The sequence below is a fragment of the Stegodyphus dumicola genome, chromosome 2 (genome assembly GCF_044657685.1).
Source record: "Stegodyphus dumicola isolate Sdum_Otavi_A_Nest chromosome 2, ASM4465768v1".
Classification (NCBI taxonomy): domain Eukaryota; kingdom Metazoa; phylum Arthropoda; class Arachnida; order Araneae; family Eresidae; genus Stegodyphus; species Stegodyphus dumicola.
In genome coordinates, this window is record NC_140769.1 from 252728908 (window position 1) to 252751240 (window position 22333).

Here is a 22333-nt window from a genome sequence, read left to right on the forward strand (position 1 = left end):
TACAAAAAAGTTATTATAATAGGAATGCAAGACCATTAAAACCACTGAAAACAGGAGATCATGTTTACATAAAAGAGAAAGGGAAAAAACTAAATGAAAGAGGGAAAATTATAGAAGAAGCAGAAAGAGCACGTTCATATAGGATTATAAGAACAGATGGAAGAATTGTAGAAAGGAACAGAAGACACCTTCTTAAAGGAACTAATCAGGAAGAGTTTGCAATACAAAACAACTATGAGAATGAAGTTATAGATGAACCCGAGATACATGAAAATAGTAGGAGCACTACAAATTTAGATGTGCCTGTAAGTCCTTCAAAATCTAACAGAAGTGTTGTGTCACCAAATAGTGAAAGAGGTATAGTATCATCAGATTTTTCAAATGGACATAACTACGTCACTCGATCTAGTAGGACTGTTAAGAAACCTCATTATTTAAAAGAATATGTTTAATTTTACTACTATTATTATTTTTTATAAAAAAGGGATATGTTATATATGTAACTGTAACTGTATCTATTATCTTTAATCATAACTGTAATATAGAATAGTAGATGAGCAATGTAGAATAAAAGATGTTTGTGTACATCTTGTAATCATCACTGAGCACGTAACCAACACATATAAAATACAACAAAATTTAAATTTAAACAAATTTAAATTTAAATTTTAACAAACACATATAAAACTAAAAAAGCAAATTTAAAGCTAAATAAAAAAAAAAAAAAAGCCAAAATAATTTTAAAAACTTTTTTTAAAAATGTGCAAACATATAAAAGATTTAATTCTCGAACTAATCTACAATATCATTTAAATTCAGAAGCATAAGCAAATCAAGTGCAAAACCAATCCATGAAAATAAATTCACTAATTTAGCAAATTAAAATTAAACTAAACAATTTTTTTTTTTTAAGTGCATAAGTGAATGACTGTTGAGTAGGCAGGAGACAGATTTATCAAGGGGAAGTTGCCTCCAAACCTAACTCTCCAATCATTCAATTCGTGTTCCGTCATTCATGCAGGCAAGGGTAAAAGTCAAAACCAAAAGTAAAAAGAAATACCAATAAAGTGGTACCCTTAGAAATTAACATTTAAGAATTAAATTTAAGAATAAAGTTCTAAAAGGAAAATACTAATGAAGTCTTTTGAGAAACAAGCAAGTAAAGTAAGTATTAAATTAAACTTTTTTAAAAGAAAATTAAATTTAAAAAAATTAATTTTTTATAAAAAATAATCGGAAACCAATGTATTTTAGAAACCCTTGTCTACAGAAACCTCCCCGACACGAATTATTTTGGCTTTTTTTTCTTTTTTGGCTTTAAATTTGCTTTTTTAGTTTTATACGTGTTTGTTAAAATTTAAATTTAAATTTATATATATATTGTTTTATAAGAATAAATTGAATTTAATAAAAAATTAAATTTAAATACATATTTAATTAGGTATTCTTTGCGCCATTGCTGCAAGGAATGAAATTTAAATTTAATTTTTAACAAATACGTATAAAAAAAGTAAAAAAGCAAATTTAAATTCTAAAAAAAGGAAAAAAGCCAAAATAATTTTTTAAAAAAATGTGCAAACATGTAAAAGATTTAATTCTCGAACTAATCTACAATATCATTTAAATTCAGAAGCATAAGCAAATCAAGTGCAAAATCAATCCATGAAAATAAATTTACTAATTTAATAAATTAAAATTAAATTAAACAATTTTTTAAAAAAATGCATATGTGAATGACCGTTGAATAGGCAGGAGACAGACTTATCAAGGGGAAGTTGCCTCCAAACCTAACTCTCCAATCATTCAATTCGTGTTTCGTCATTCATGCAGGCAAAGGTACAAGTCAAAACCAAAAGTAATTCCAATAAAGTGGTACCCCTAGAAATTAACATTTAAAAATTAACATTTAAGAATTAATGTTCAAAAAGGAAAACACTAATGAAGTCTTTTGAGAAACAAGCAAGTAAAGTCAAGAATTAAACTTTTTCTTAAAAAATTAATTTTATTTTTTTAAATTAATTTTTTATAAAAAATAATAAAAAAAATCTAGAAACCAATGTATTTTAGAAGTCCTTGACTACAGAAACTTCCCCTACACGAATATGCATATCAATAAAAAGAAACTAAAAAAGAACTAGACATAATCCATATAAACCAATAAGAAACAAAAAGAACTAATTCACAATTTTTTTAAAAAAACAAATATATATTTAAAAATATAATTTCATATATAGAAAATACTTAGATACTACATAAAAAAATTTTAAAAATACTTAAAGCAAGTAAATAGTAAGTTTTAATTCTAACTTACCTACTAATGAGTGTTGGGGTCTGCAAAAGTGTTGTGAAAGAGAAGTAAGTATGTTCTTCAAATTATATAGATGGCGCTTATGTAGGTAAAGTTAAGTGTCAAGCTGCTATCTTTGTTATAGGAAAAATTTTTTTGTAAACATTAATATTAAAAATTAAATTAAATTAAATTAAAAATTAAAAATTAAAAATCCTAAAGGTAGTAATTATCAATTATTTAGGGAGTTAAGTAACTGAGCCAATCAAGAGATGTAAGTTTGCTTGAAGGAAAATAAAGTGAAGTGGTATTGTGAATAAAATGTAAACTGTTTGTAATGTGAAATGTGTGTTCTTTTGAAAAATTGTGTAAAAAAAATTGTGTAAAATTGTGTAAATTTTTTTTAAAAAATTATTTTGGCTTTTTTCCTTTTTTTAGAATTTAAATTTGCTTTTTTACTTTTATACGTATTTGTTAAAAAATTAAATTTTAATTTGTTTAAATATATATATATTTAACAAACATGTATATACGTAAAAAAGCAAATTTAAAGTTAAAATAATTAAAAAATGTGCAAACATATAAAAGATTTAATTTTCGAACTAATCTACAATATCATTTAAATTCAGATAGCATAAGTAAATCAAGTGCAAAACCAAACCATGAAAATAAATTCACCAATTTAGACTTATCAAGGGGAAGTTGCCTCCAAACCTAACTCTCCAATCATTCAATTCGTGTTTCGTCATTCATGCAGGCAAGGGTAAAAGTCAAAACCAAAAGTAAAGAGTGAAGAATGTCCAAAAAGAAATACCAATAAAGTGGTACCTTTAGAAATTAGCAATTAAAAATTAAAGTTAAAAAAATTAAAGTTCTAAAAGGAAAATACCAATGAAGCCTTTTGAGAAATAAGCAATGTAAAGTCAAGTATTAAATTAAATTTTTTTAAAAAATTAATTTTTTTTAAAATTAATTTTTTAGAAAAATTAATTCAGAAAACCAATGCATTTTAGAAACCCTTGTCTACAGAAACATCCCCTACACGAATATGCATATCAATAAAAAGAAACGAAAAAGGAACTAGACATAATTTATATAAACCAATAAGAAACAAAAAGAACTAATTCATAATTTTTAAAAAACAAATATATACTTAAAAAAATAAGTTCATATTTAGAAAATACTTAAATACTATATAAAAATATTTAAAAAATACTTAAAGCAAGTAAATAGTAAGTTTTAATTCTAACTTACCTACTATATTAGCGCTGGGGTCTGCAAAAGTTTTTAAAGTGATGTAAGTGTGTTCTTTAAATTATATAGATGGCGCTTATGTAAGTAAAGTTGAGTACCAAGCTGCTATCTTTGTTTTATTAAAAATTTTTTGCAAACTTTAATATTAAAATATTTAAATATAAATCTAGAAAAAATTAAATATCCTAAAAGTATGTAATTCAAGTTTTAATTTTAACTGATCAACTATTTATGGTAGGGAGTTAAGTAGCTGAGCCAATCAAGAGATGTAAGTTTGCTTTGCAAATATCATAAAAAGAGTACTAATTGAAGTAAAGTAGAGTTAAGTGGTTATTGTGAATTAATAAATGTAAACTGTTTGTAATGTTAAATGTGTGTTCGGTTGCAAAATTGTGTAAATATTGCAAATAATAACATTAAGTGAAAATTTTTTTTTGTGAAAATTGCAAATAATTAAAAAATAATTAAGTAAAACTGAAATATTTTAAATAAGTAAAATTTAAAATTTAAAAAGTCTTAAAATGTCTTTAAAAAATGCTTAAAAATTTTTTTGAAATGAATTCCTTAAAAAACCTCTAAAAAAATTCCCAGAAATTTCCTAGAAATTTACCAGAAATCTCCCAAAAATTAATTAAAAAAGTTAAGTTAAAAGTTATATTTAATGAAAGAAAATATTGAAAGTTTAATGAACTTGATTTCAATTGGTATATCAAAACTTAACTAAATACTGGCTAAAGTATGGGAAATTAGAAGAAGAAGATTAAAATCTTCACTCAATTCGGGCTATAATTGAGACTTTTGAAAAGAGTTGGCCCTTTATTAGTAAAGGGAAAGAATCCAGTATTGATTAAATATACATATTTACAAATTTATTTACAATAAAAATTTACAAGATAATTCCTTTACTCTTCTATATCCTCCATTACCCTCCAGCTAAGGTTTAAGGTAATGTTATCATACCAAAAAGAGAGCCAAAAAATTATAATGTAAAGTTAATGCCTGCCTTTTTAATATATAAATTAATAAATTTTGTTGGTACTTGGTTATCAACTTGAACATTAATTAGCTTTATTATCTCTTCCTTTAAATCTTCTATTTCAGTACATATATTTTTTATTCTGATTATTTGGCTACGAAACGTGTTTTCTATTACTTTTCTAGAGATATTAGAGTTTCAATTAATTAGCTTAATAGTATGAAAATGGAAATTCCTTCTTTTATCATATAATTTAATTTTGCTGTGTTTAATAATTAGAAGGTCTAGGTATTCAATAGTATCTTGATTCGTATTCGTTTTATTAAGTGGTAAACTATTTGGGTAAATTTTGAATTGCTCAAACGCAGAATTATTATTGAAAGTTATAATATCATCTATGTATCTAAATGTATGTGCAAATAGCTTTAATTCATTCTTATTTAAACTTAGTTGGAATTTATATTCATAAGTAAAAAGAAATAGGTTACAAATTTGTGTAGAACTGTTTGCTCCCATAGGAATTCCTCTCACTTGCTGAAAGATCTTATTATTGAATTTAATGTAGTTATTAAATAATGCACAATTCAGATAAGTATTCCATCTTTCAATACAAAGGATGTCAAGTATGTCAGGGAAAAGTTGTGGGAGTTGCATTAAACTAGTAAAAATTTCTTCTAATGGTAGAGAAGTATTAAGGTTTTCAAAGTCATAGCAGTTAATGTTCTTGATTTTTAAACTTTTAAATCTGTTGAGAACTGGAGCATTATTATGAATAATCCAACTATAATTGTGCTATTTGTTAACGAGTTGTTAAATTACGTAAATTACAGATTTTTTTTAAGTTTAATTGCAAATAAGTAATCTATATTCTTTTTATAATTATTTCTACCATTAGCAATAAATCTAAATTTGAGTGGTGATTTATGAAATTTTGGGAGAGCATATAGATTTTCTAATCTATTGTAGTTAGATGGTTGTGAAATTTGCAGTTTCTTATGAAATGCTTTTAGCTTTTTTGCAAAAACATTTTCTTATATATATATATGTATGTATATTTGATATCCATCAGTATATATAAACTTGCTTCAACTTATTTTGCCATTTCTGGAAGTACTGGAAGATTTTCTCTTTCAGTATATTTCATCTTTTGGGATAACTCGAATTATCTCAAAACTTTGACCTCGTAGAACTGTGAAGTCACAGGATATGAAATATGTTAAGTAAGGTATTTATAGTTTAACCGCGATTACCGCTACCATTAGCGCAAATACGCATGTGCCATTCGGACCGATTTATTCACTAAACAGGATGGAAGAAACATTAATTATGTCGGAGGGAATTGTTTCCGTTATTTTCCTCCTGTTTATTTTCAATGCGTTCAATGATTGAAAATATGGTGATCAACATTCATAATTAATTTTTTGATCATTTTGTGCATTTATTTATTGGTAAAAATATTAGTGTTTCCAAATTTAGTTTTGCTGTATATACATAATTTCATGATAAATTGTAATAAATAATTTTTATTGTGTAACAGTTGTTATCAGAATTATTTAATTATTATACTTTATTGCATGATTTTCATTATCATATCATCATTACAATGACTTATAATAAAATAATTCTTACAACTGATTATAACAAATTTTACAAGAATAAATCATTATAATTAAAGTGTAACTAATAATAATTATATACCTTTCTTATCTTTGAGCTAAAATATATGTACATTGACACACGCTGAAGAATTTCTTAATAATTAGTTACAAAAATTATACGAGAATTAAATGTAATTATAGTTAGTTAATTAGTTCTAATAATTATATTATGATAAGTAATTAGTATATTTTTTATCTTTATGCTAAAATCTATATGCATTATTATACATATTTGGATTACGAGGATGGGAATTAAATTTAAGAAAAAGAACAAAAAAATTCTTATATAAAAAATCACAATATTGGCAAATTTCAAGTTAAATCAACTACAATCAGGGGGAGATGGGGGGAGGAATCTCTTGATCTTTTTTTAATTCCCCTACCCGCCAAAAAAAATTCTGAAAGCTTTCAGATTTTATACAACGCGCAAAAGGGCTTTTTTTTTTTTTTTTTTTTTCCCTTCGTTTACACATACACGCTTTGAGAGTATTTGGGCTAACTTTTCTTTGGTTAAAATCATTTTGAAACAGCATATATTTAGAATTTCCGATAGACAGTCTTACGCTCTGGAGATAATTTTTTTTTTTTTTTTTCCGTACAGTGTTGCTACTCCTTGCTTTGAAATCGTTGAGTTTTCTTAAATAAAAAAAATCGTTAAAGTTTTACAAAATAGGAAACAGGTAATAAAACAAATTCGAAATTCAAACTACGGGTTCCAAGTTTCCATATTCGGGTGGAGGAGTACGCTATTCAAAATTTGATAGCTCTAGGTACCGCTGTTTTTTTTTTTTTTTTTTTTTTTCCACAATGCGAGAAAAATACATACATTCATGCAGATCTTTCATTATTTAATTTCTTTAAATATAATATAGGGCGATAATGTTTGGTAGCAACAATTTGATAAGTGATTCAACGGTTTTAGGGGTTTGACGCAAAATGCCATTTCGAGACTAATAGGCCTTCTGGGCTAACGCTCGTTTGAACTGGAAAAAAAAATTGGTTCAAAAAGCTATTATACTTTGGCTATTACATTTAAAAAAAAAATCTTATTTTAGAGAAGCAACAATGAAATATTGCAAATCAATGCGAATATGAAACAACCGACAACACGAGGACTTTTCCTTCACTAGTAAATCCTCTTTCAGACGAATTTTTTCTTTCCTGGCCATTCTGTGCACTAGTGACGACAGGATTAGACATGTTTTGAAAATGACGTTAAATTCCCATATTTACATGATATAAACAATAGAAGATACAATTTAATTGCACCAAAAGCATGCATTTAAAATACGTATATTTTCGAAGTATCTTAACTTTCTCGCTCTCCCCAATACACATTAGTTAAAAGAATCGTAAAATTTCCGAATTAAAAATAAAATAAATTAAAAAAAAATCTGTCATCTGAAACTAAGAGAATGATATGCAATCAAATAAATTTACAAATTTATAAAATTCAGTTTATTAAAAGACTAGAAACATTATAAAAATACATATTAACACGAATGGAAAATTATTCCATTCACCTACAGTGCAAATTACAAGTAAAAAAATATCACATTTCTTTTTCTGAAGGCAGTATAAAAATAGCTTCAGCTCAATTTACACAACAAAACAAAAAAAGCATAAAATTTACAATGAAAAATAAAAATTTAAAAATAATATGCTGAAGTTGTTTCCAGAAATATATTTCTTTGAAGAATTTAATTTTAGACTAGAAAGAAATATATTTCTTTATATAATTTAATTTTAGACTAGAAATAATAATCAATAAGGAAATTTACAAAAAAACAAATGTACATTTTCGTATTAAACGTTTTGGAAAATAAAATAGTGCAGAATTTACAAAAAATCAAATATTTGAGTAAATGTAACAATCAGAATTTATTACTATATATTTACAAAGGCACAATATGATGGCATTACTTTGACGCTTATTTCATAAATAAAAATTAATAAAGTATCACATTTTTCCTTGGAGGGCGACTTTTTTGAAAATTTAAGTTTCTCTAAATTTAAAGAATTAAATAAATTCTTGTCCATCCAAGACACTAATTTGTTTTATTTATATATGAGCAATTCAGTAAATGTCTTTTTATAGTCAGAATTCAAATTAAATGTATCTATTAACATTAATCTTAGATTTCAATATAAAATTGAAATAAGGTAATTTTGAATTTATTTGAAAAATATTACTAAGAATTACTTATTGATAGTTAAATCTTGCTGATAATAATTTTTCGAAAAGCTTATTTGGTTAATCTTTGGATTATGGTAACTTGGCGATTTTTTGGCGAAAATTTGGCGACCAACCCTGTTACAGCAACCTGCTAGTTTTTGTTTGGACGCCATTTTGTTTTCACGAAGTAAAGGCTTTTTTTTTTTACTCAACATTTTTTTCCAACAATCTGCTAGCCGAATTACGACTTTTATGGAACAAAAGTGCTTAATCATGACGAAGATTAGGTGCGAAATTGGGAGAAAGTGCAGAATCGCCCACTGCTTGCCGCGTTTTTAAGAACTGCACATACACGGTATCATCCATGTACACGTCGACCTATTTTCACTTAAAAAAAGTCCCAGAATTGCACAAAAATGGCATTGCGCACACTCTTGACTTTATCCATGTACACTGCTAAAGTCCTAGCTAGTAACATTTATCGTCTTACCAAAATGTCGCCAAACTACCTGTTACCATATTCCAAAGATTAGCCGCTTATTTCTTTGTAAGGTTTATTTTAATTTCTCTAATATTTAATTTTTAGTTAAAGTTACTTTCCTGCTCTTTCTGAATTTCATCTTACAACTTCCGGCCAGAACGTATTTGCAGAATCGCGGTCAAATGCAAATGAGGAGAAAGAGTATTTAACTGTGAAGTTTTGATGACTTCGTTAGAGAGCCAGAGATTCTATGCAGCACGAATTAGCCTTTTGGCTGTATTCTCTCTAAAGCTATTAGTACGCTCGGCCGTACTTTAGGCCCTTGATAGCTTCGCCGTTAGTTAGCGTTAAGGGGCCAACTCTGTTAGAATTTTGATAGCTTCGGCTATATCTTTTTATTTAAGTTTACTTAAGCTTTATTCCTTAGTTTCCTGAATTCAAGCCCGAGTGGAAGCTTTATTGTAAACTCCAAGAAGGAGCCGACTGTTAAACTTTATTTGGAATAATAAAGGGTATTTAACCCTTCTCGAGTATCTGTTCTCCGTCTACTGAAATAAAGCGATTATTCGCTTACCAGTTCTTAAGGTTTCTCAACTTTAGCTGTAACTTAAAAGATAGGAATCTTACATCTTATTGAAATAATAATCAGAAACTTATTGTATGAAATTGTGTTTTATGTTCATGTGCTGCTGGCCGTAGAATTTTCAATAGCTCCAAAACTCTCGTTTTATTCGTCCAAAGAATGGACGGTTCTAAAACAAAGACAAAAGGTATGCCTGAATGGACGCTTAGACTTTCTCATACCTGCTTACTCATATCTGCTTTCTCATACCTTAAACTGCTGCCTTTCTCATACCTGCAGAAATTATACTTGAGAAAGAGTTTCATATGAGAGCTCAAGAATACTTTTTAAAAATCTTAAGAACTCACAGAAAAGCCAAATCAAAATATGATAGTATTTCAGCTGGGTATAAGTTAATTGCAAGCTTTAACGTATTAATAATTTTAGGACGGTTATTTTTATACTAAATCACTTTTATCTACATTATCTTTCATTATACTTATAAAATTTTTGTAAATACTTCTTGTAATTGTATTTTGTTTTTTACTTTGAAAAATTAGCTATATATTCGTAAAATATGTTTCACTGATTCAAGTTCATGCCACCATCAAAGAACTCCAAACAAGGTTTTTCATAGTCAGTCTATAGTCAGTAAGCAAGCTCCTATAGTCAGTATAGCTAGCCTATAGTCAGTAAGCAAGCTCCGCTCCCCAAGGTCTGTAAGGTCTTCCTGTAGAGCTACCGTGCTGGTTAAAAGGACCGGCACCATAACCCCCACTTGAAAACCCATGTCCACCAAGATACTGGTTAGAACTAGCCATCTGTGGTAGTGAGGGTACCATAGCAGGTCCTGGTGGTGGATGCTGGACTAGCGCCATACTTGCTGAAGGTGTGGATGAGGTATTGACGGTGGACGGATTTGAGACACGTGGATAGTGAGTTGCAGAGCCGAATGCATTATCCATTGGTTGTCCTAATCTAGGAGGTTCGGAACAGTTATAAGTACTTTGTAAAGGAGCCTCGGTGACTTGTGGTCCCATTGAGGCTGAAGGACCTGGGTACTGAGGCGTAGGAGCCGGGGGAAGAGTAGACCCAAATGTAGAAGGGTTCCAGGGATGCTGGACGGAAGTTTTCATAGACAGTTCTCTCTGGGCCGAATAGCACTGAAGGTGGCTCATGAGTCTGACCCTCAGTGGATCTTGCAAGTCCATTCCTTCAATTGCCACAAGGTAACGTGCCACCTCCGAAGCACATTCGCGGAAGCCTATGCTGTGATAATCCATGGCAAATTTGTGAGGATCAAAAGATAAGGCATCGAAACCTAGGGAGAGAAAAAAGTGTGAACGTGTGAAAAACTCATTGAAATGACTACTTAAAATTTTAATAAATTAATTTCATACGACTGATATATTTTAGCAATTCGAATCTCATAGAATTACGAGAGTAGGTATATATTGCAAAAAATATCAGTTGTCTCTTCCAAAGTATTGAATAAACCTTTCTTTTCTCAGAATAACCGTAGAAATCTATTTAATTTTTTTTCCCACTGTTTAACAGGCATTCTGGAATTAGAGCAGATTCTGAAAGTTTGATGTGTGCCTTTTTTAAATCACCCTGCATAAGACTGTCTTCCAGCAATTTGGCAAACAGCATTTGTTGAAATATTGCTATTTGTGAGATATAAGACTTTTAGTTCAGTTTTGTAATTTTAACGATAACTGTTATCAAGCTGAGTGATTTACAAACTAGTAAATACTTTTAATATTTTACATCTTTCTTTTATCTTACCTTTCCATTTACTGAAAACAAAAATGCCTTTTTGAAGGAGTTTACAAATTTTTACAGCAAAACAACTGGCTTCAGGATCATGTATTCTACGGGAGGTAAAAAATCTGATGTGGACACCACATGACTTCCTTGTACGGAATATTAAATTACACGCATTTTTTCTTGCATTTTATTTTAATTTATTGGATTGCATTAAATCTACTTCGTCGATAGCGCATAAACCACAATAGAATAAATGCACTCTTTAAAATTCACTATGGTAAATGGTAACAACAGACAGATTAAATACGAAAGAATAGTTTCTTACGTTTTTCCGAATGGCAACAAAACTCGAATTGAAAAGTGAAACAACTCAAAATCGTGTTTCGACAGTTCGTGCTTTTAGCCTATTGGGTTAAAAAAGTATTCAAGCTTTTGGACTGAATTTGTTTCGATATTTTTTGTCTTATCATACAAAAATCAGCTTCTCATCTGGATGCTCTATTCTGTTGTTATAAAATATCAATTTGAATAGAATCGAAGTTATAGCATTTACTTTCACTAAGTTATTCCATGCTAGTTTGAAACTTATTTCGTCATCTTGAAAATGTAAGCTATCGTTTTTAAAAATGAATTAAGTTAACTAATACAGCTATCTTGTCAGAAATTATGAAAGCGCGTAAATTTAAAGTGTAGAAATGGCGTAACAGGGTAAAATAAAAATTTCATGTTGTAGACAATAACATTAAAAGCAGAAAAAACACTATGATCGAGTGGTTAAAACCGCTGCTTACTGGTAGTTCGACCTGCTTTTGGTTCGAACCCCGGCGAACGGCCTGGCTACATGGTTGGTTTTCATGCTTTTCCCCCTATGCATAACGTGAATACGGAGTAGTTTCCATCAGAAAATCCTTCACGAAGACATCAAAGGAGCCGATAGCTCCATGGCTTTACCTATCTATCAAATAACACGAAAAGTTCGTGCTTTAGGTGTTGCCTTTTTTTCATAACGCGAGGAACAAACATACATACATACAGATTTTATATTATTTAATTAATTAAGAATACGAAAAATGCTTGCATTTTATTTAAATTCGTTTCGATTCATTCAAATGAGATGCATCTCGAAAGAGCAGTTGCAAAAATATTATTATTTTCTTCAAATACAAAATGATTCTATAAAAGATAAAATAATTACCTTTAGCATGTAACATTTTCAAATGATCAACTGTAAGTTGTAGAATTTCTGCTTTTTCTAATTTCGCCGATCCCTAAAATTAATGAATAAAATATGAAGAATACTTTAATATGAATAAAATAATGTTATGAATTTAAAACTATATTTTAAGAATTAATTATATTTTTAAGAATTAATTTTATAACGTCCTTGGAAATTTTGGAAAAAAATGCAACCAAAATTTTCTGAACTTTCAAGATTTCTAATACAAATTTATGAAACAGATTTCATTAGTTCGTATTAGAATTCAGCAGGTTATTTAACTGCAGTTTGTTGAATTTTTTTAAGGAAGAAACATTCATTTTACCTGTTTCTCAAAAGCTGCAGGGACTAGTCTTCTGAGCTCGGAAAGAGAGCTGTTAATTCGATCTCGTCTGCGTTTCTCTATTATCTAAATGAAAAATACACAAATAAAATTAAATTAAAAATTAAAAAGAAAGTGTTTTTTTAATATAGAATTTACACACAAAAAAAAAAAGGAGGGGTTGCAATTTAATCTCTGTATTCAATTTTTAGGCTCACATCTGAGACAATTTTAATTTCTGTGGCTAAAAAAAATAAAGGTAGATCTATTTGTTTAAGAAAGAATGTCTAGAAAGTCGAGATACAAAACATAAAAGTCATGTATTTAAAAGAGCAGTGTTATACAATAAAGAAAAGATTGCCGTAACATATTCTTTGCATATATATAATAAAGAAGTTTTCTAGATCGTTTTCGCACAAGTGTATCGAACAGGATGGATATTCCGTGATAAAAACAAAGAAAACAGTTGTTTGGTTCTTTTGAAAGTGTGTTTGTATGTGAGACCCGATAGTGTTTTAATCCAGGCTTGCTTGCAGCAAATATTACCTACAAATGAAGTTGCATTTGTTTTTTTAGGATACGAAAGTACAGTGAAAACAAAATTAGATGTGTACACCACATGACTTCCTTGTACGGAATATTAAATCATACGCATTTTTTCTTGCATTTCATTTAAACTTATTGGATTGAATTAAATCTACTTCGCCGAGAGCGCATAAGCCACAATAGAATAAATGCATTCTTTAAAATTCACTCTAGTATTTGTTTACCATAGCGACACTCTGGAGCTAGATTCACTTAACAGTATTATATTTCGTTCATATTATAACTCATAATGCACAAAATTTATATCATTTAAAGAATAGAATTATCTAATCGTTGCCACATGTTCTATTCAAATACTATAATAGAGCTAGAATGATGTATAAAAGAAATTAAGCAAACAAAACAAAAAAAGAAACAATTTTTCACAGACGATTGAGTATTTCTCATTCAATTAATTCAGTTCTCACTTCTCGAGAAGGCAAAAATACATAAAAACTCAAAATATCTGTATTAAAAATTACGAAGTAAATCTTAAACACTTATTTCCTCGAAAAAATTCCAGAAAGGATTAAGCATAACTTAATTCGCAATAATAAATGAAGGCGTTATCTTTGTTGTTGCGAAGCTACGTTTCTCTAGATTGGCAACAAATCCATTACTGTTTCAAATGCAAACAAGCAATGGCCGCCATCAAAAAAATTATTAAGCTTAGCGGCACTTAAACAACTTTAAAATTGTTGATAATTCTAAAAATATTGCACACAGATTTACTAAAGACGTAAAAACCTTTACCGGAAGATAAGAACAACATATTTCAACCATTTTTAAAGCAAAAAATGTACAACTTACAAACATATAAGAGTAAAGAAACTGAGATCACTGAGCCTGGTAATAGAGTGGATATATATATATATATATAAATATATTTATATACGTATGGTGCGGCCGATTGCAACCAAAATACGAGTTGCACATCTACATGTTATAGCAGTCCTATATACAAAATTTTAACGTTCTGAGGCTACTCGTTTTTGAGTTATGCGAGATACGTACGTACGTTCGTACAGACGCCACGAAAAATTCTCTTCAGAATTAATTTTAAAGTAGTTTTATAATTTTTTTGGAGGAGACGAGTCTTTTATTCTGTCCTTACGTACAGATGTCAGGCAAAAACATCGTTAAATTGCATTCGATAGCGGTCAAAATGGATATTTTCGTTGAAATATGCTACCTGAAACTTTTCGCGATTACAATACTTCCTTTTTACTTTATAAGGAAGTAACAACCGATTTCAGACGTTAAAACTAATAATTTGTATGAGAGCCAATAACTTTACAGGGCTGTTACCTGAAAGTCTGGAATGGCTAAATTTATAATGGGGTATATAATATATACATAATGTTTCTTTTTCTTCTGCGTGTCATATATGTAGGATATAATTCTATGCAAAGTTCCCGCGAGTTAACAATATTAAGAGATTTTTCGCAGTTGGTCTCTAAAAATCAAATGTGAGCTACCAGCACCTAAAAAACTTTAAGGCTTCTGAAAAAATATTGTTAAGCATTTGAAAAGGTTTAATGTTACGTATTGCTGAATGCGATCGATGGCTAATAGCCATTTTCGACGAATGTATTAAATTGCAAATGTCTAGCCATTTGAAATAGCAACAACGTTTTGCATATACTGCGTTAGCTAAGGAACACTTTTATTCTATTCATTTCAAGACGCGTTAATTTGTATTATTATTTGCGTATGCTTATGTAGCTGAATATAATATAACGCAAAGGTGTTCAAATAGAAGAAAATATTTATAAAATAATTAATACTTACTCCGCGTCTTCTTTTTCTATTCAACATTTGACAGCTATCGTTGCTTTGAGTCGGTGTTCTGTAAATAAAAAAGAAAAATTCTTTCTATATTGCAGTTTAAAATTAAACTTGTTGCTATAAACTATAATGCACTTCAAAATTAAACTTTAGATTTCACGATTGCGTTGAGATTTATATTTTGCCCCTCTTATATATGTTTTTGGCAATGTATGAAATGACGGCATTCTATATACAATGCCTGCCGTTTTTAGGAAATGTATAAAATATGAAAATTATTATATACTTACCCTAGGCATTGTATATAATACCTAGGTATTTTATAGAATGACAAATGCGATTTGGGCAAAGTGAGAAATAAAGGTCATAATAAGCTATTATTTCATTCCTTAAAAATACAAATGTTATTTTGAAAAAGTAATGAAAGACTGCCATTAAAAAACTTATTATTCTATATACGTAAAAAAAATCAATAAGATCTACCTGACAGCGGGAATTAAATTAAGAAATATGATTAGGTTTCACAATAATGCCCTTTTTAATACACTTTTTTGTCTGGCAAGGCTTAAAAAGGTAGATGTACAATTCAATATCATTCCGTATTGTACATCATTTTTGTATTTGGTTTAAAGTTCCTTCAACATTCTGTCACAACCTTCGTGCCCAACAGCCTAATTAATTTCATGAAATATGTTCAATAGCTGACGCCTTCTTTAACATGATAAATGAGTTTACTTTTGCTTTTCCACAAACATCACATCATTTATATAAATATAACGCTGATTTCTGTTGTTTGTCTTCTAAAGTAATAAAATAATTGGTTAGTAAAAAATAATGGTAACTTTCTTAAAACATATATAAAGCAAATAGACATAGACGCACTTAATGTTGTAGGAATATTGATACCACAAAGCGTGTAGAATGCTGGACATCGTAATAAAGCAAACTTAGAAGTAATCAAAAATGGGAATTTTGATTGCATAGAATGTTGATCCATATTGAAAAGTAAATTGGCAGCTAAGGCAGATTAAATCTTCATTCTTATTCTAGTAAACATGTTGCGCCACAAACAACTTGGTACAATACTAGTGCCTATTTAAAAATGTTTGCATTTTTAATGGTTTTGCAGTAAGAAGAGAACAGCAGGCAGCAGTCAAGCTAGGCCGAAATGTAGAAAGCAAGTGCAGTTGTATTCAGGATGAAATTTTATTTAATTCAGAATGAGCTAGTTTTAAATCTCCATGAATTTGATTGAGTAATTAATAACGTTGTAAAATTATTATTGGCTGTTTGAATTTCAATTCCATTTAGATCATAAGTCTTATGATATTGTTTGGTTTCGAAATGGCGCAGTCCAGAAAAAGAATACTATTTTTGGAATTGAGAGGGTAATAAAATGGGAATAATTTTTAAATTTAATAAAATGGGAATAATTTTTAGAGACAGGATCTTGCTAATTTAAATTATAATTTATTAGCCCAAAGGACGTTAGCCTAGAACTGCTATTAATTTCGTTTTGACATTTTACGTTGGTTCACTTTTCAAATTGTTGCCGCCAAATATTAGATCTCTGTGTTGCATTTAAAGAAATTAAATAATGAAGAAGCTGCATGAATATATGTATCTTTCTCGCACTGTGATAAAACAACAGTACCTAGAGCCATCCAATTTTGAATAACGTAATCTTCCACTGAATATGGGCATCTGGAAGCTCCAATTTGGAATTTGATTTATTATCGATTTCATATTTTGTAACACTTCAACGAATTTTATCTCCAGCGCGCGAGACTGTGTATCGGAAATTCTAAAAATATGCTCATGCCATATTGCTGTTGAATTGAATGTTATGGTTTAAGTGCGAAGTACATGATCTTCTATATATATAAAAGGAAGAGTCTGTCTGTGTGTGTGTCTTTCGTTCGTGCTTTGCGCATAAGCTAATAGACCCAGGGCTACGAAATTTTGTACATAGGTGCATCTAGACAAGAACTAGTGCATATCGAAGCGATTTTTCCAAAATTCGAAAGAGTGTTTTTTATTTTATATTTTTTGGTGAAATCGCATCAAATCGATAATTATCTCTCATTATATGAGCACCAATCGCACGCGGCCATTGTTGCTGATATATCACTGTTGCCACTCGGAAAAATGAGGGCGATAATTCTGTGCAGTTTTTTTAATTTAATGTTTTCCTTGGATACTGGACGTTTGTCGAGAGAAGGCAACGGGAAGTTGGTTAATTTATTTATTAGGATAATTAATATTTGTATTAAGGGACATTGCTTATTTCACTGTAATTTCTTTTATATTTAGTACATTTGCATTGAATTTCCCCCCCCCCGATACATTTAAAAGCCAGACGAAGGCTGGCCGCGTAGCGTATAATATTTAATAAATAAAAGTAGCACACAAAACGTTAAAAACAAAAAACGCCCCTTTGGGCGTAATGTAAAATCTGAATGCTTTCAGATTTTATTTTTTTATTTACATATTTTTTCTGCTTATGAAAGAGAGATAGAGAGGAATTGATTCGTAGAACCGACAGAATTATAATTTTTTTGGCATTCCTACCGTCTGTAGGAAAGTAAATACTAAACACGCATTGAAATTGTATCAACAATGCATGCACATAATGTGAAAAATGAAAAGAAAATCATTATTACATTCAATAATAATATTCAGATAATAAAAATATAAGACACTATTATTTAATTAATGAGTATTTTAGATGATGAGTTTTACGGTCCACATATTATTCAAAATTTCTTTCGAATTTTGATTTCGACTAACGGAACCCCGAAAAGAGTTGTAAGGAATCCTAGGGTTCCGCGGAATACAGTTTAAAATTTTACCACCAATTTTTATCTTTATTCCTTATCCAACTTTCTTTTGCATTTTCTTGCTTTTTCACTGCTTAATGTTTTATCACATTATGTTAAGGATTTTCTAACTTTCCGCTTGTCGATTTTTGTATCATTCTCACCTCCCGATTTTACAACAGTTCAAAGCATAAGATTAAATGGAGAGATAAAATAAACTTTAGGAAGAAATTTTAAACTGAATTAAAATTTTATGAAGGAATTTTCACTTTTTTTTTGATGAAAAGAAACATAGAGAATGCATCACTATGGCGACGAGGAAAATGAAAGACGCTATGGATGAATGATATTTTATAGAAAAGAGATGGAAAAAAGATTTGACTAAAACAAATTAGATTATTTAATTATTCGACAGCAAACTCAATTTACAAAATCAGCAGATTTTTATCAGCAGACTTTAATTATCTCTTCATAACGGTCTTCTAAGAAAGCTGCTCGGATTTACACGGCAAATAAAAGTACAAACATTCTAATGCAACCATACTATTAAGTCGGGAATAGAACTCTGGCTATTCCCATTGATGTATTAAATCAACATCATTCGTTGATGTGCCGATGGTTAAAAGAAGAACATCGGCTAGATCAGAGTTAACGTGAAGGATTTAGCAAAAAAAGAAACCTAATACACAGAGCTTAAGTTCAGCAAAATATTTCTCTTCCTGTACAAAAATGTTGTTATATTACGGGAAATATAGAACAGAATTTTATTACTCATTTATTTCTTCAGTCTAATTTCATAATATGGAAGTATGCGTGGACTTGTTAATTGTAGAGCTGATTTTAATGTCATTCGACGTTAAGTCATAATATAGATAGATTTAATAGAACATAATATATTATATTACTCACAGTACTTTGTTATTTTTAGAATTTTCTGAATCCTCACCTCTTTCCTCAATGTACATGACAAGCTAACTATCACTATTATTATTAATATATTCATCATTTTTAAAAGCAGTTCCATATCTAAAACATATATGTAACTCCTTTTTAACATTCTTCCACAACAAAAGTGTCATAATACATTAAAAATATATATATTATGTAAAAAAATATGAAAGTTTTCAGATTTTATATTATGCCCCAAGGGATGTTTTTTTAACGTTTTGTGTGTTACCTTTATTTATTAAATATCATGTTCTTCGCACTTAAACCACATAAAATTAAACTCAATAGCAATATCACCAAATATTTAAAAACAACATATCTTTAGAATCTCGTATACACAGTCTCGCGCGCTGGAGATAAAAATGTTTTTTCTGTACAACGTTGCCATTGCTCGCTTTGAAATCCTTGTGTCTGTTAATCAAAAATTCGTTAAAGTTTTACAAAATTTGAAATAGATAATAAAACAAATTCCATACTCGAAATTCGTGCTTTTAAGTACCCATGTTCGGTTGGAGGATTACGTTACTCAAAATTTGATGACTCTAGGTACCGTTGTTTTTTCACAATGCGAGAAACATTCATGCAGATTCTTTATTATTTAGCTTCTTAAAATATAATACATTCTTAAATTCAATAATTCTTTAAATATAATACATGGCGATAATATTTGGTGGCAACAGTTTGAAAATTGAATCAACGCATAAAGTGAAACGAAGCAAAGTGCCGTTTTGAGACTCATTGGCCTTAGGGCTAACAATAACAAACTATGCGCTCAACATAAGCTCTATCTGAGACACAACAAAAGCATTTCCAAGCAGAAAATACTGATAGTAATGTGGAATATTGAATATTTGTTGAAGCGAGTTCCTGTCTAACAATATAAAATCCAACTAACATGACAATAAGAGATTGTTAACAATAGTATGAAAATGAATTGAATTATCACTTTTTTCTAAAAATGATTCAAATAACGATATTAATTGCTGTTAAAACTTAGACTGCAGTTTTAAATGTTAATTAAATAGTAATTAGAGTTTGTTATTTAATCTCTTAATTACGCTCAACCGAGTTAACTGGGGTTTAACTGTAGTGGGGGATTTTAATGTCATTTACCGTTGGGACAGCAGAATAGAAGGTAAATAATATGCATGTGCATGGATATATTTATGTAATGCACATAAACATAAAACTCAACAATTTTTCTATTTGTAATATAAAATTTGAAACATGCGTTGAAATATAGTATTAAAGAAAATAAATTAAAAAAATCCGAAAGTTTTCAGATTTTAAATTACGTCCAAAGGGGCGTTTGTTTATTATTTTATGTGTTACCTTTATTTATTAAATATTATGTCCTTCGCACTTAAACCATAAAATTCAGTTCAAGAGCAATATCGCAAAATAATTTTAAATGGAACATATCTTTAGAATTTCCGATACACAGTCTCGTGCGTTGGAGATAATGTTATTTTCTGTACAAGGTTGCCATTGCTCGCTTTGAAATCCTTGAGTTTGTTAATCAAAAATTCGTTACAATTTTACAAACTATGAAACCGATAATAAAACTAATTCCAAATTTCAAATTAGGGCTTCCAGATGCCCATATTCGCAGTAGGATTACGTGATTCAAAATTGGTTGGCTCTAGGTACCATTGTTTTATCACTATGCGAGAAACATACATACATTTATGTAGATTCTTCATTATTTAATTTCTTCAAATATAATATAGGGTGATAATATTTGGTGGCAACAGTTTGAAAAGTGAAACGAACATTCAGAATGATTCTACGCAAAATCGCCAAACGAAAACAATAGTCCCTCAGGGACAAAGCCCCCTTTGAACTAAAAAGAATGAATTATCGGTCTATTTATTAAAAAGGCAAAAATAAAATAAAATTTTTTGGATTATCTTGTAATTTTTATCAGATTTAAGTAAAAAAATGTGATTTTTCTTAATTAGAATTACATGAAACATTTTTTCGGATTCTGATGTATATATGTATGTACTATATAAGAATAAATGATAATAATGATATTATTGTTAAATGTGATTTGTGAAAATGTAGGAAAAAAAAAAAAAAATTCTTGACCGTAATTTAAGGGCAAATACAAAATTATCAACAGCATTAAGAGCGCACCTTTTGTAATACCTTGTTTCTGTTTTCTTCGTGTATAACATGAGCACGAACTAGTTTCCCATGAAAAATCCTCCATGAAGGCCATTCCTTACCTTAAAGGATAGCACTTACGCGTTTTCCCTATCTGACTTCGACAAAACAAACAAATCTTTCTGCACTGTTTACATAATGCATAATTTCACAGATAATCGAAATAAGTTCATGCATTTAATTTTTAAGATCTTTCTGTGAGAAATAAAATATTGTGCATTATTAACATCAAAAATCATGTGATAATTAAATTAGGAAGTACACGAACGAACAATTCAGAATATCACTTCAATGCATCAGACAAATATCATTTTTCAAATTCTATAATTAGCTGTCATTCACTAAATAATTACTGAACATTCTGGTATAAAATCAATATTAAAAGATTTTATAACACTTCAAATAATTTAATACTTACATTTTAATGACTAAAATATCCTTGGTGTGTTAAAATATCAAGCGTTATAGAATATAAACGGCTGATATAGAATGCATAATTTAGGTAAAGAGAACTTGTATTCGGTGATTGGATCCAAAATAAAAACACTTGGAAAAGAGTAATGCATTTCTTAAAATAAAGTACCAATTCCATTTTGAATGAAACGTCTCTTAGCACAGTTACTCTTTCGAACTTAAATTTATCGACAATATTCTAAACCACTGTTAAAACCATAATACAATATTTTGCGTTTGTAGTAAGTATTTTAATGAAAAACATATTTCCCTTTTCTGGGTAACATTTTAGTTTCCACGTAATGACACCATTAATCCAAAAAAAATTTACCGCCTGAACTGGGAATAAAGAAAGTGCACGTTGAAAGCTAAGTGACTACAACTTCCACTTACCCTTTCGAATCATCGCCAAAGACATCATCACATTCCGAATCCATGTCGCTGATATTTCTCTTCATGATCTTTCGGGGTGGGACGGACAGACGAAAGGGTGTACACACGACTGGCACTCGTCAAGGCACACGAGTTTCTGAGTTCTAACTGCACTTACGCCACGCGACTCGTACTTCCTTCAGCTATTGTGCTATACTGCGCAGGGAAGCGCTCGAAACGTGGACATGAATGAAAGAGACCGGCGGGGTTGCTAGGCGAGCGCGTGTGCCGTTGGCGAGAATTTAACGATCGCCAACGAAGTGTAGTAATGTAAACAATCCAATTAGCGGGAAGAAACTTCTATTATCCATTCTAGTTTTTTTATTAAATTTTTGCTTTCAAAACTAGTATGAAAATCGTTGAAATTAAATTAAATTTTGAAATCAACTACAGTTACTATGTATTTAAAAGCAAAATAATCAATAAAACACAGAGTG

General features: G+C 29.3%; 1 protein-coding gene across 1 annotated transcript; it reads right to left on the reverse strand.

Moving 5' to 3' along the window:
• Nucleotides 1–7695: 7695 nt before the first annotated feature.
• On the reverse strand, nucleotides 7696–22072 carry LOC118206138 (hairy/enhancer-of-split related with YRPW motif protein-like). The gene is made up of 5 exons (XM_085812033.1): nucleotides 21858–22072; nucleotides 15079–15136; nucleotides 12706–12789; nucleotides 12360–12432; nucleotides 7696–10715 (listed from the first exon to the last, which is right to left on the reverse strand). Exons 1-5 carry the CDS (start codon nucleotides 21920–21922, stop codon nucleotides 10084–10086), a joined length of 912 nt encoding a protein of 303 aa, XP_085668159.1. The 5' UTR covers nucleotides 21923–22072; the 3' UTR covers nucleotides 7696–10083.
• Nucleotides 22073–22333: the final 261 nt, after the last annotated feature.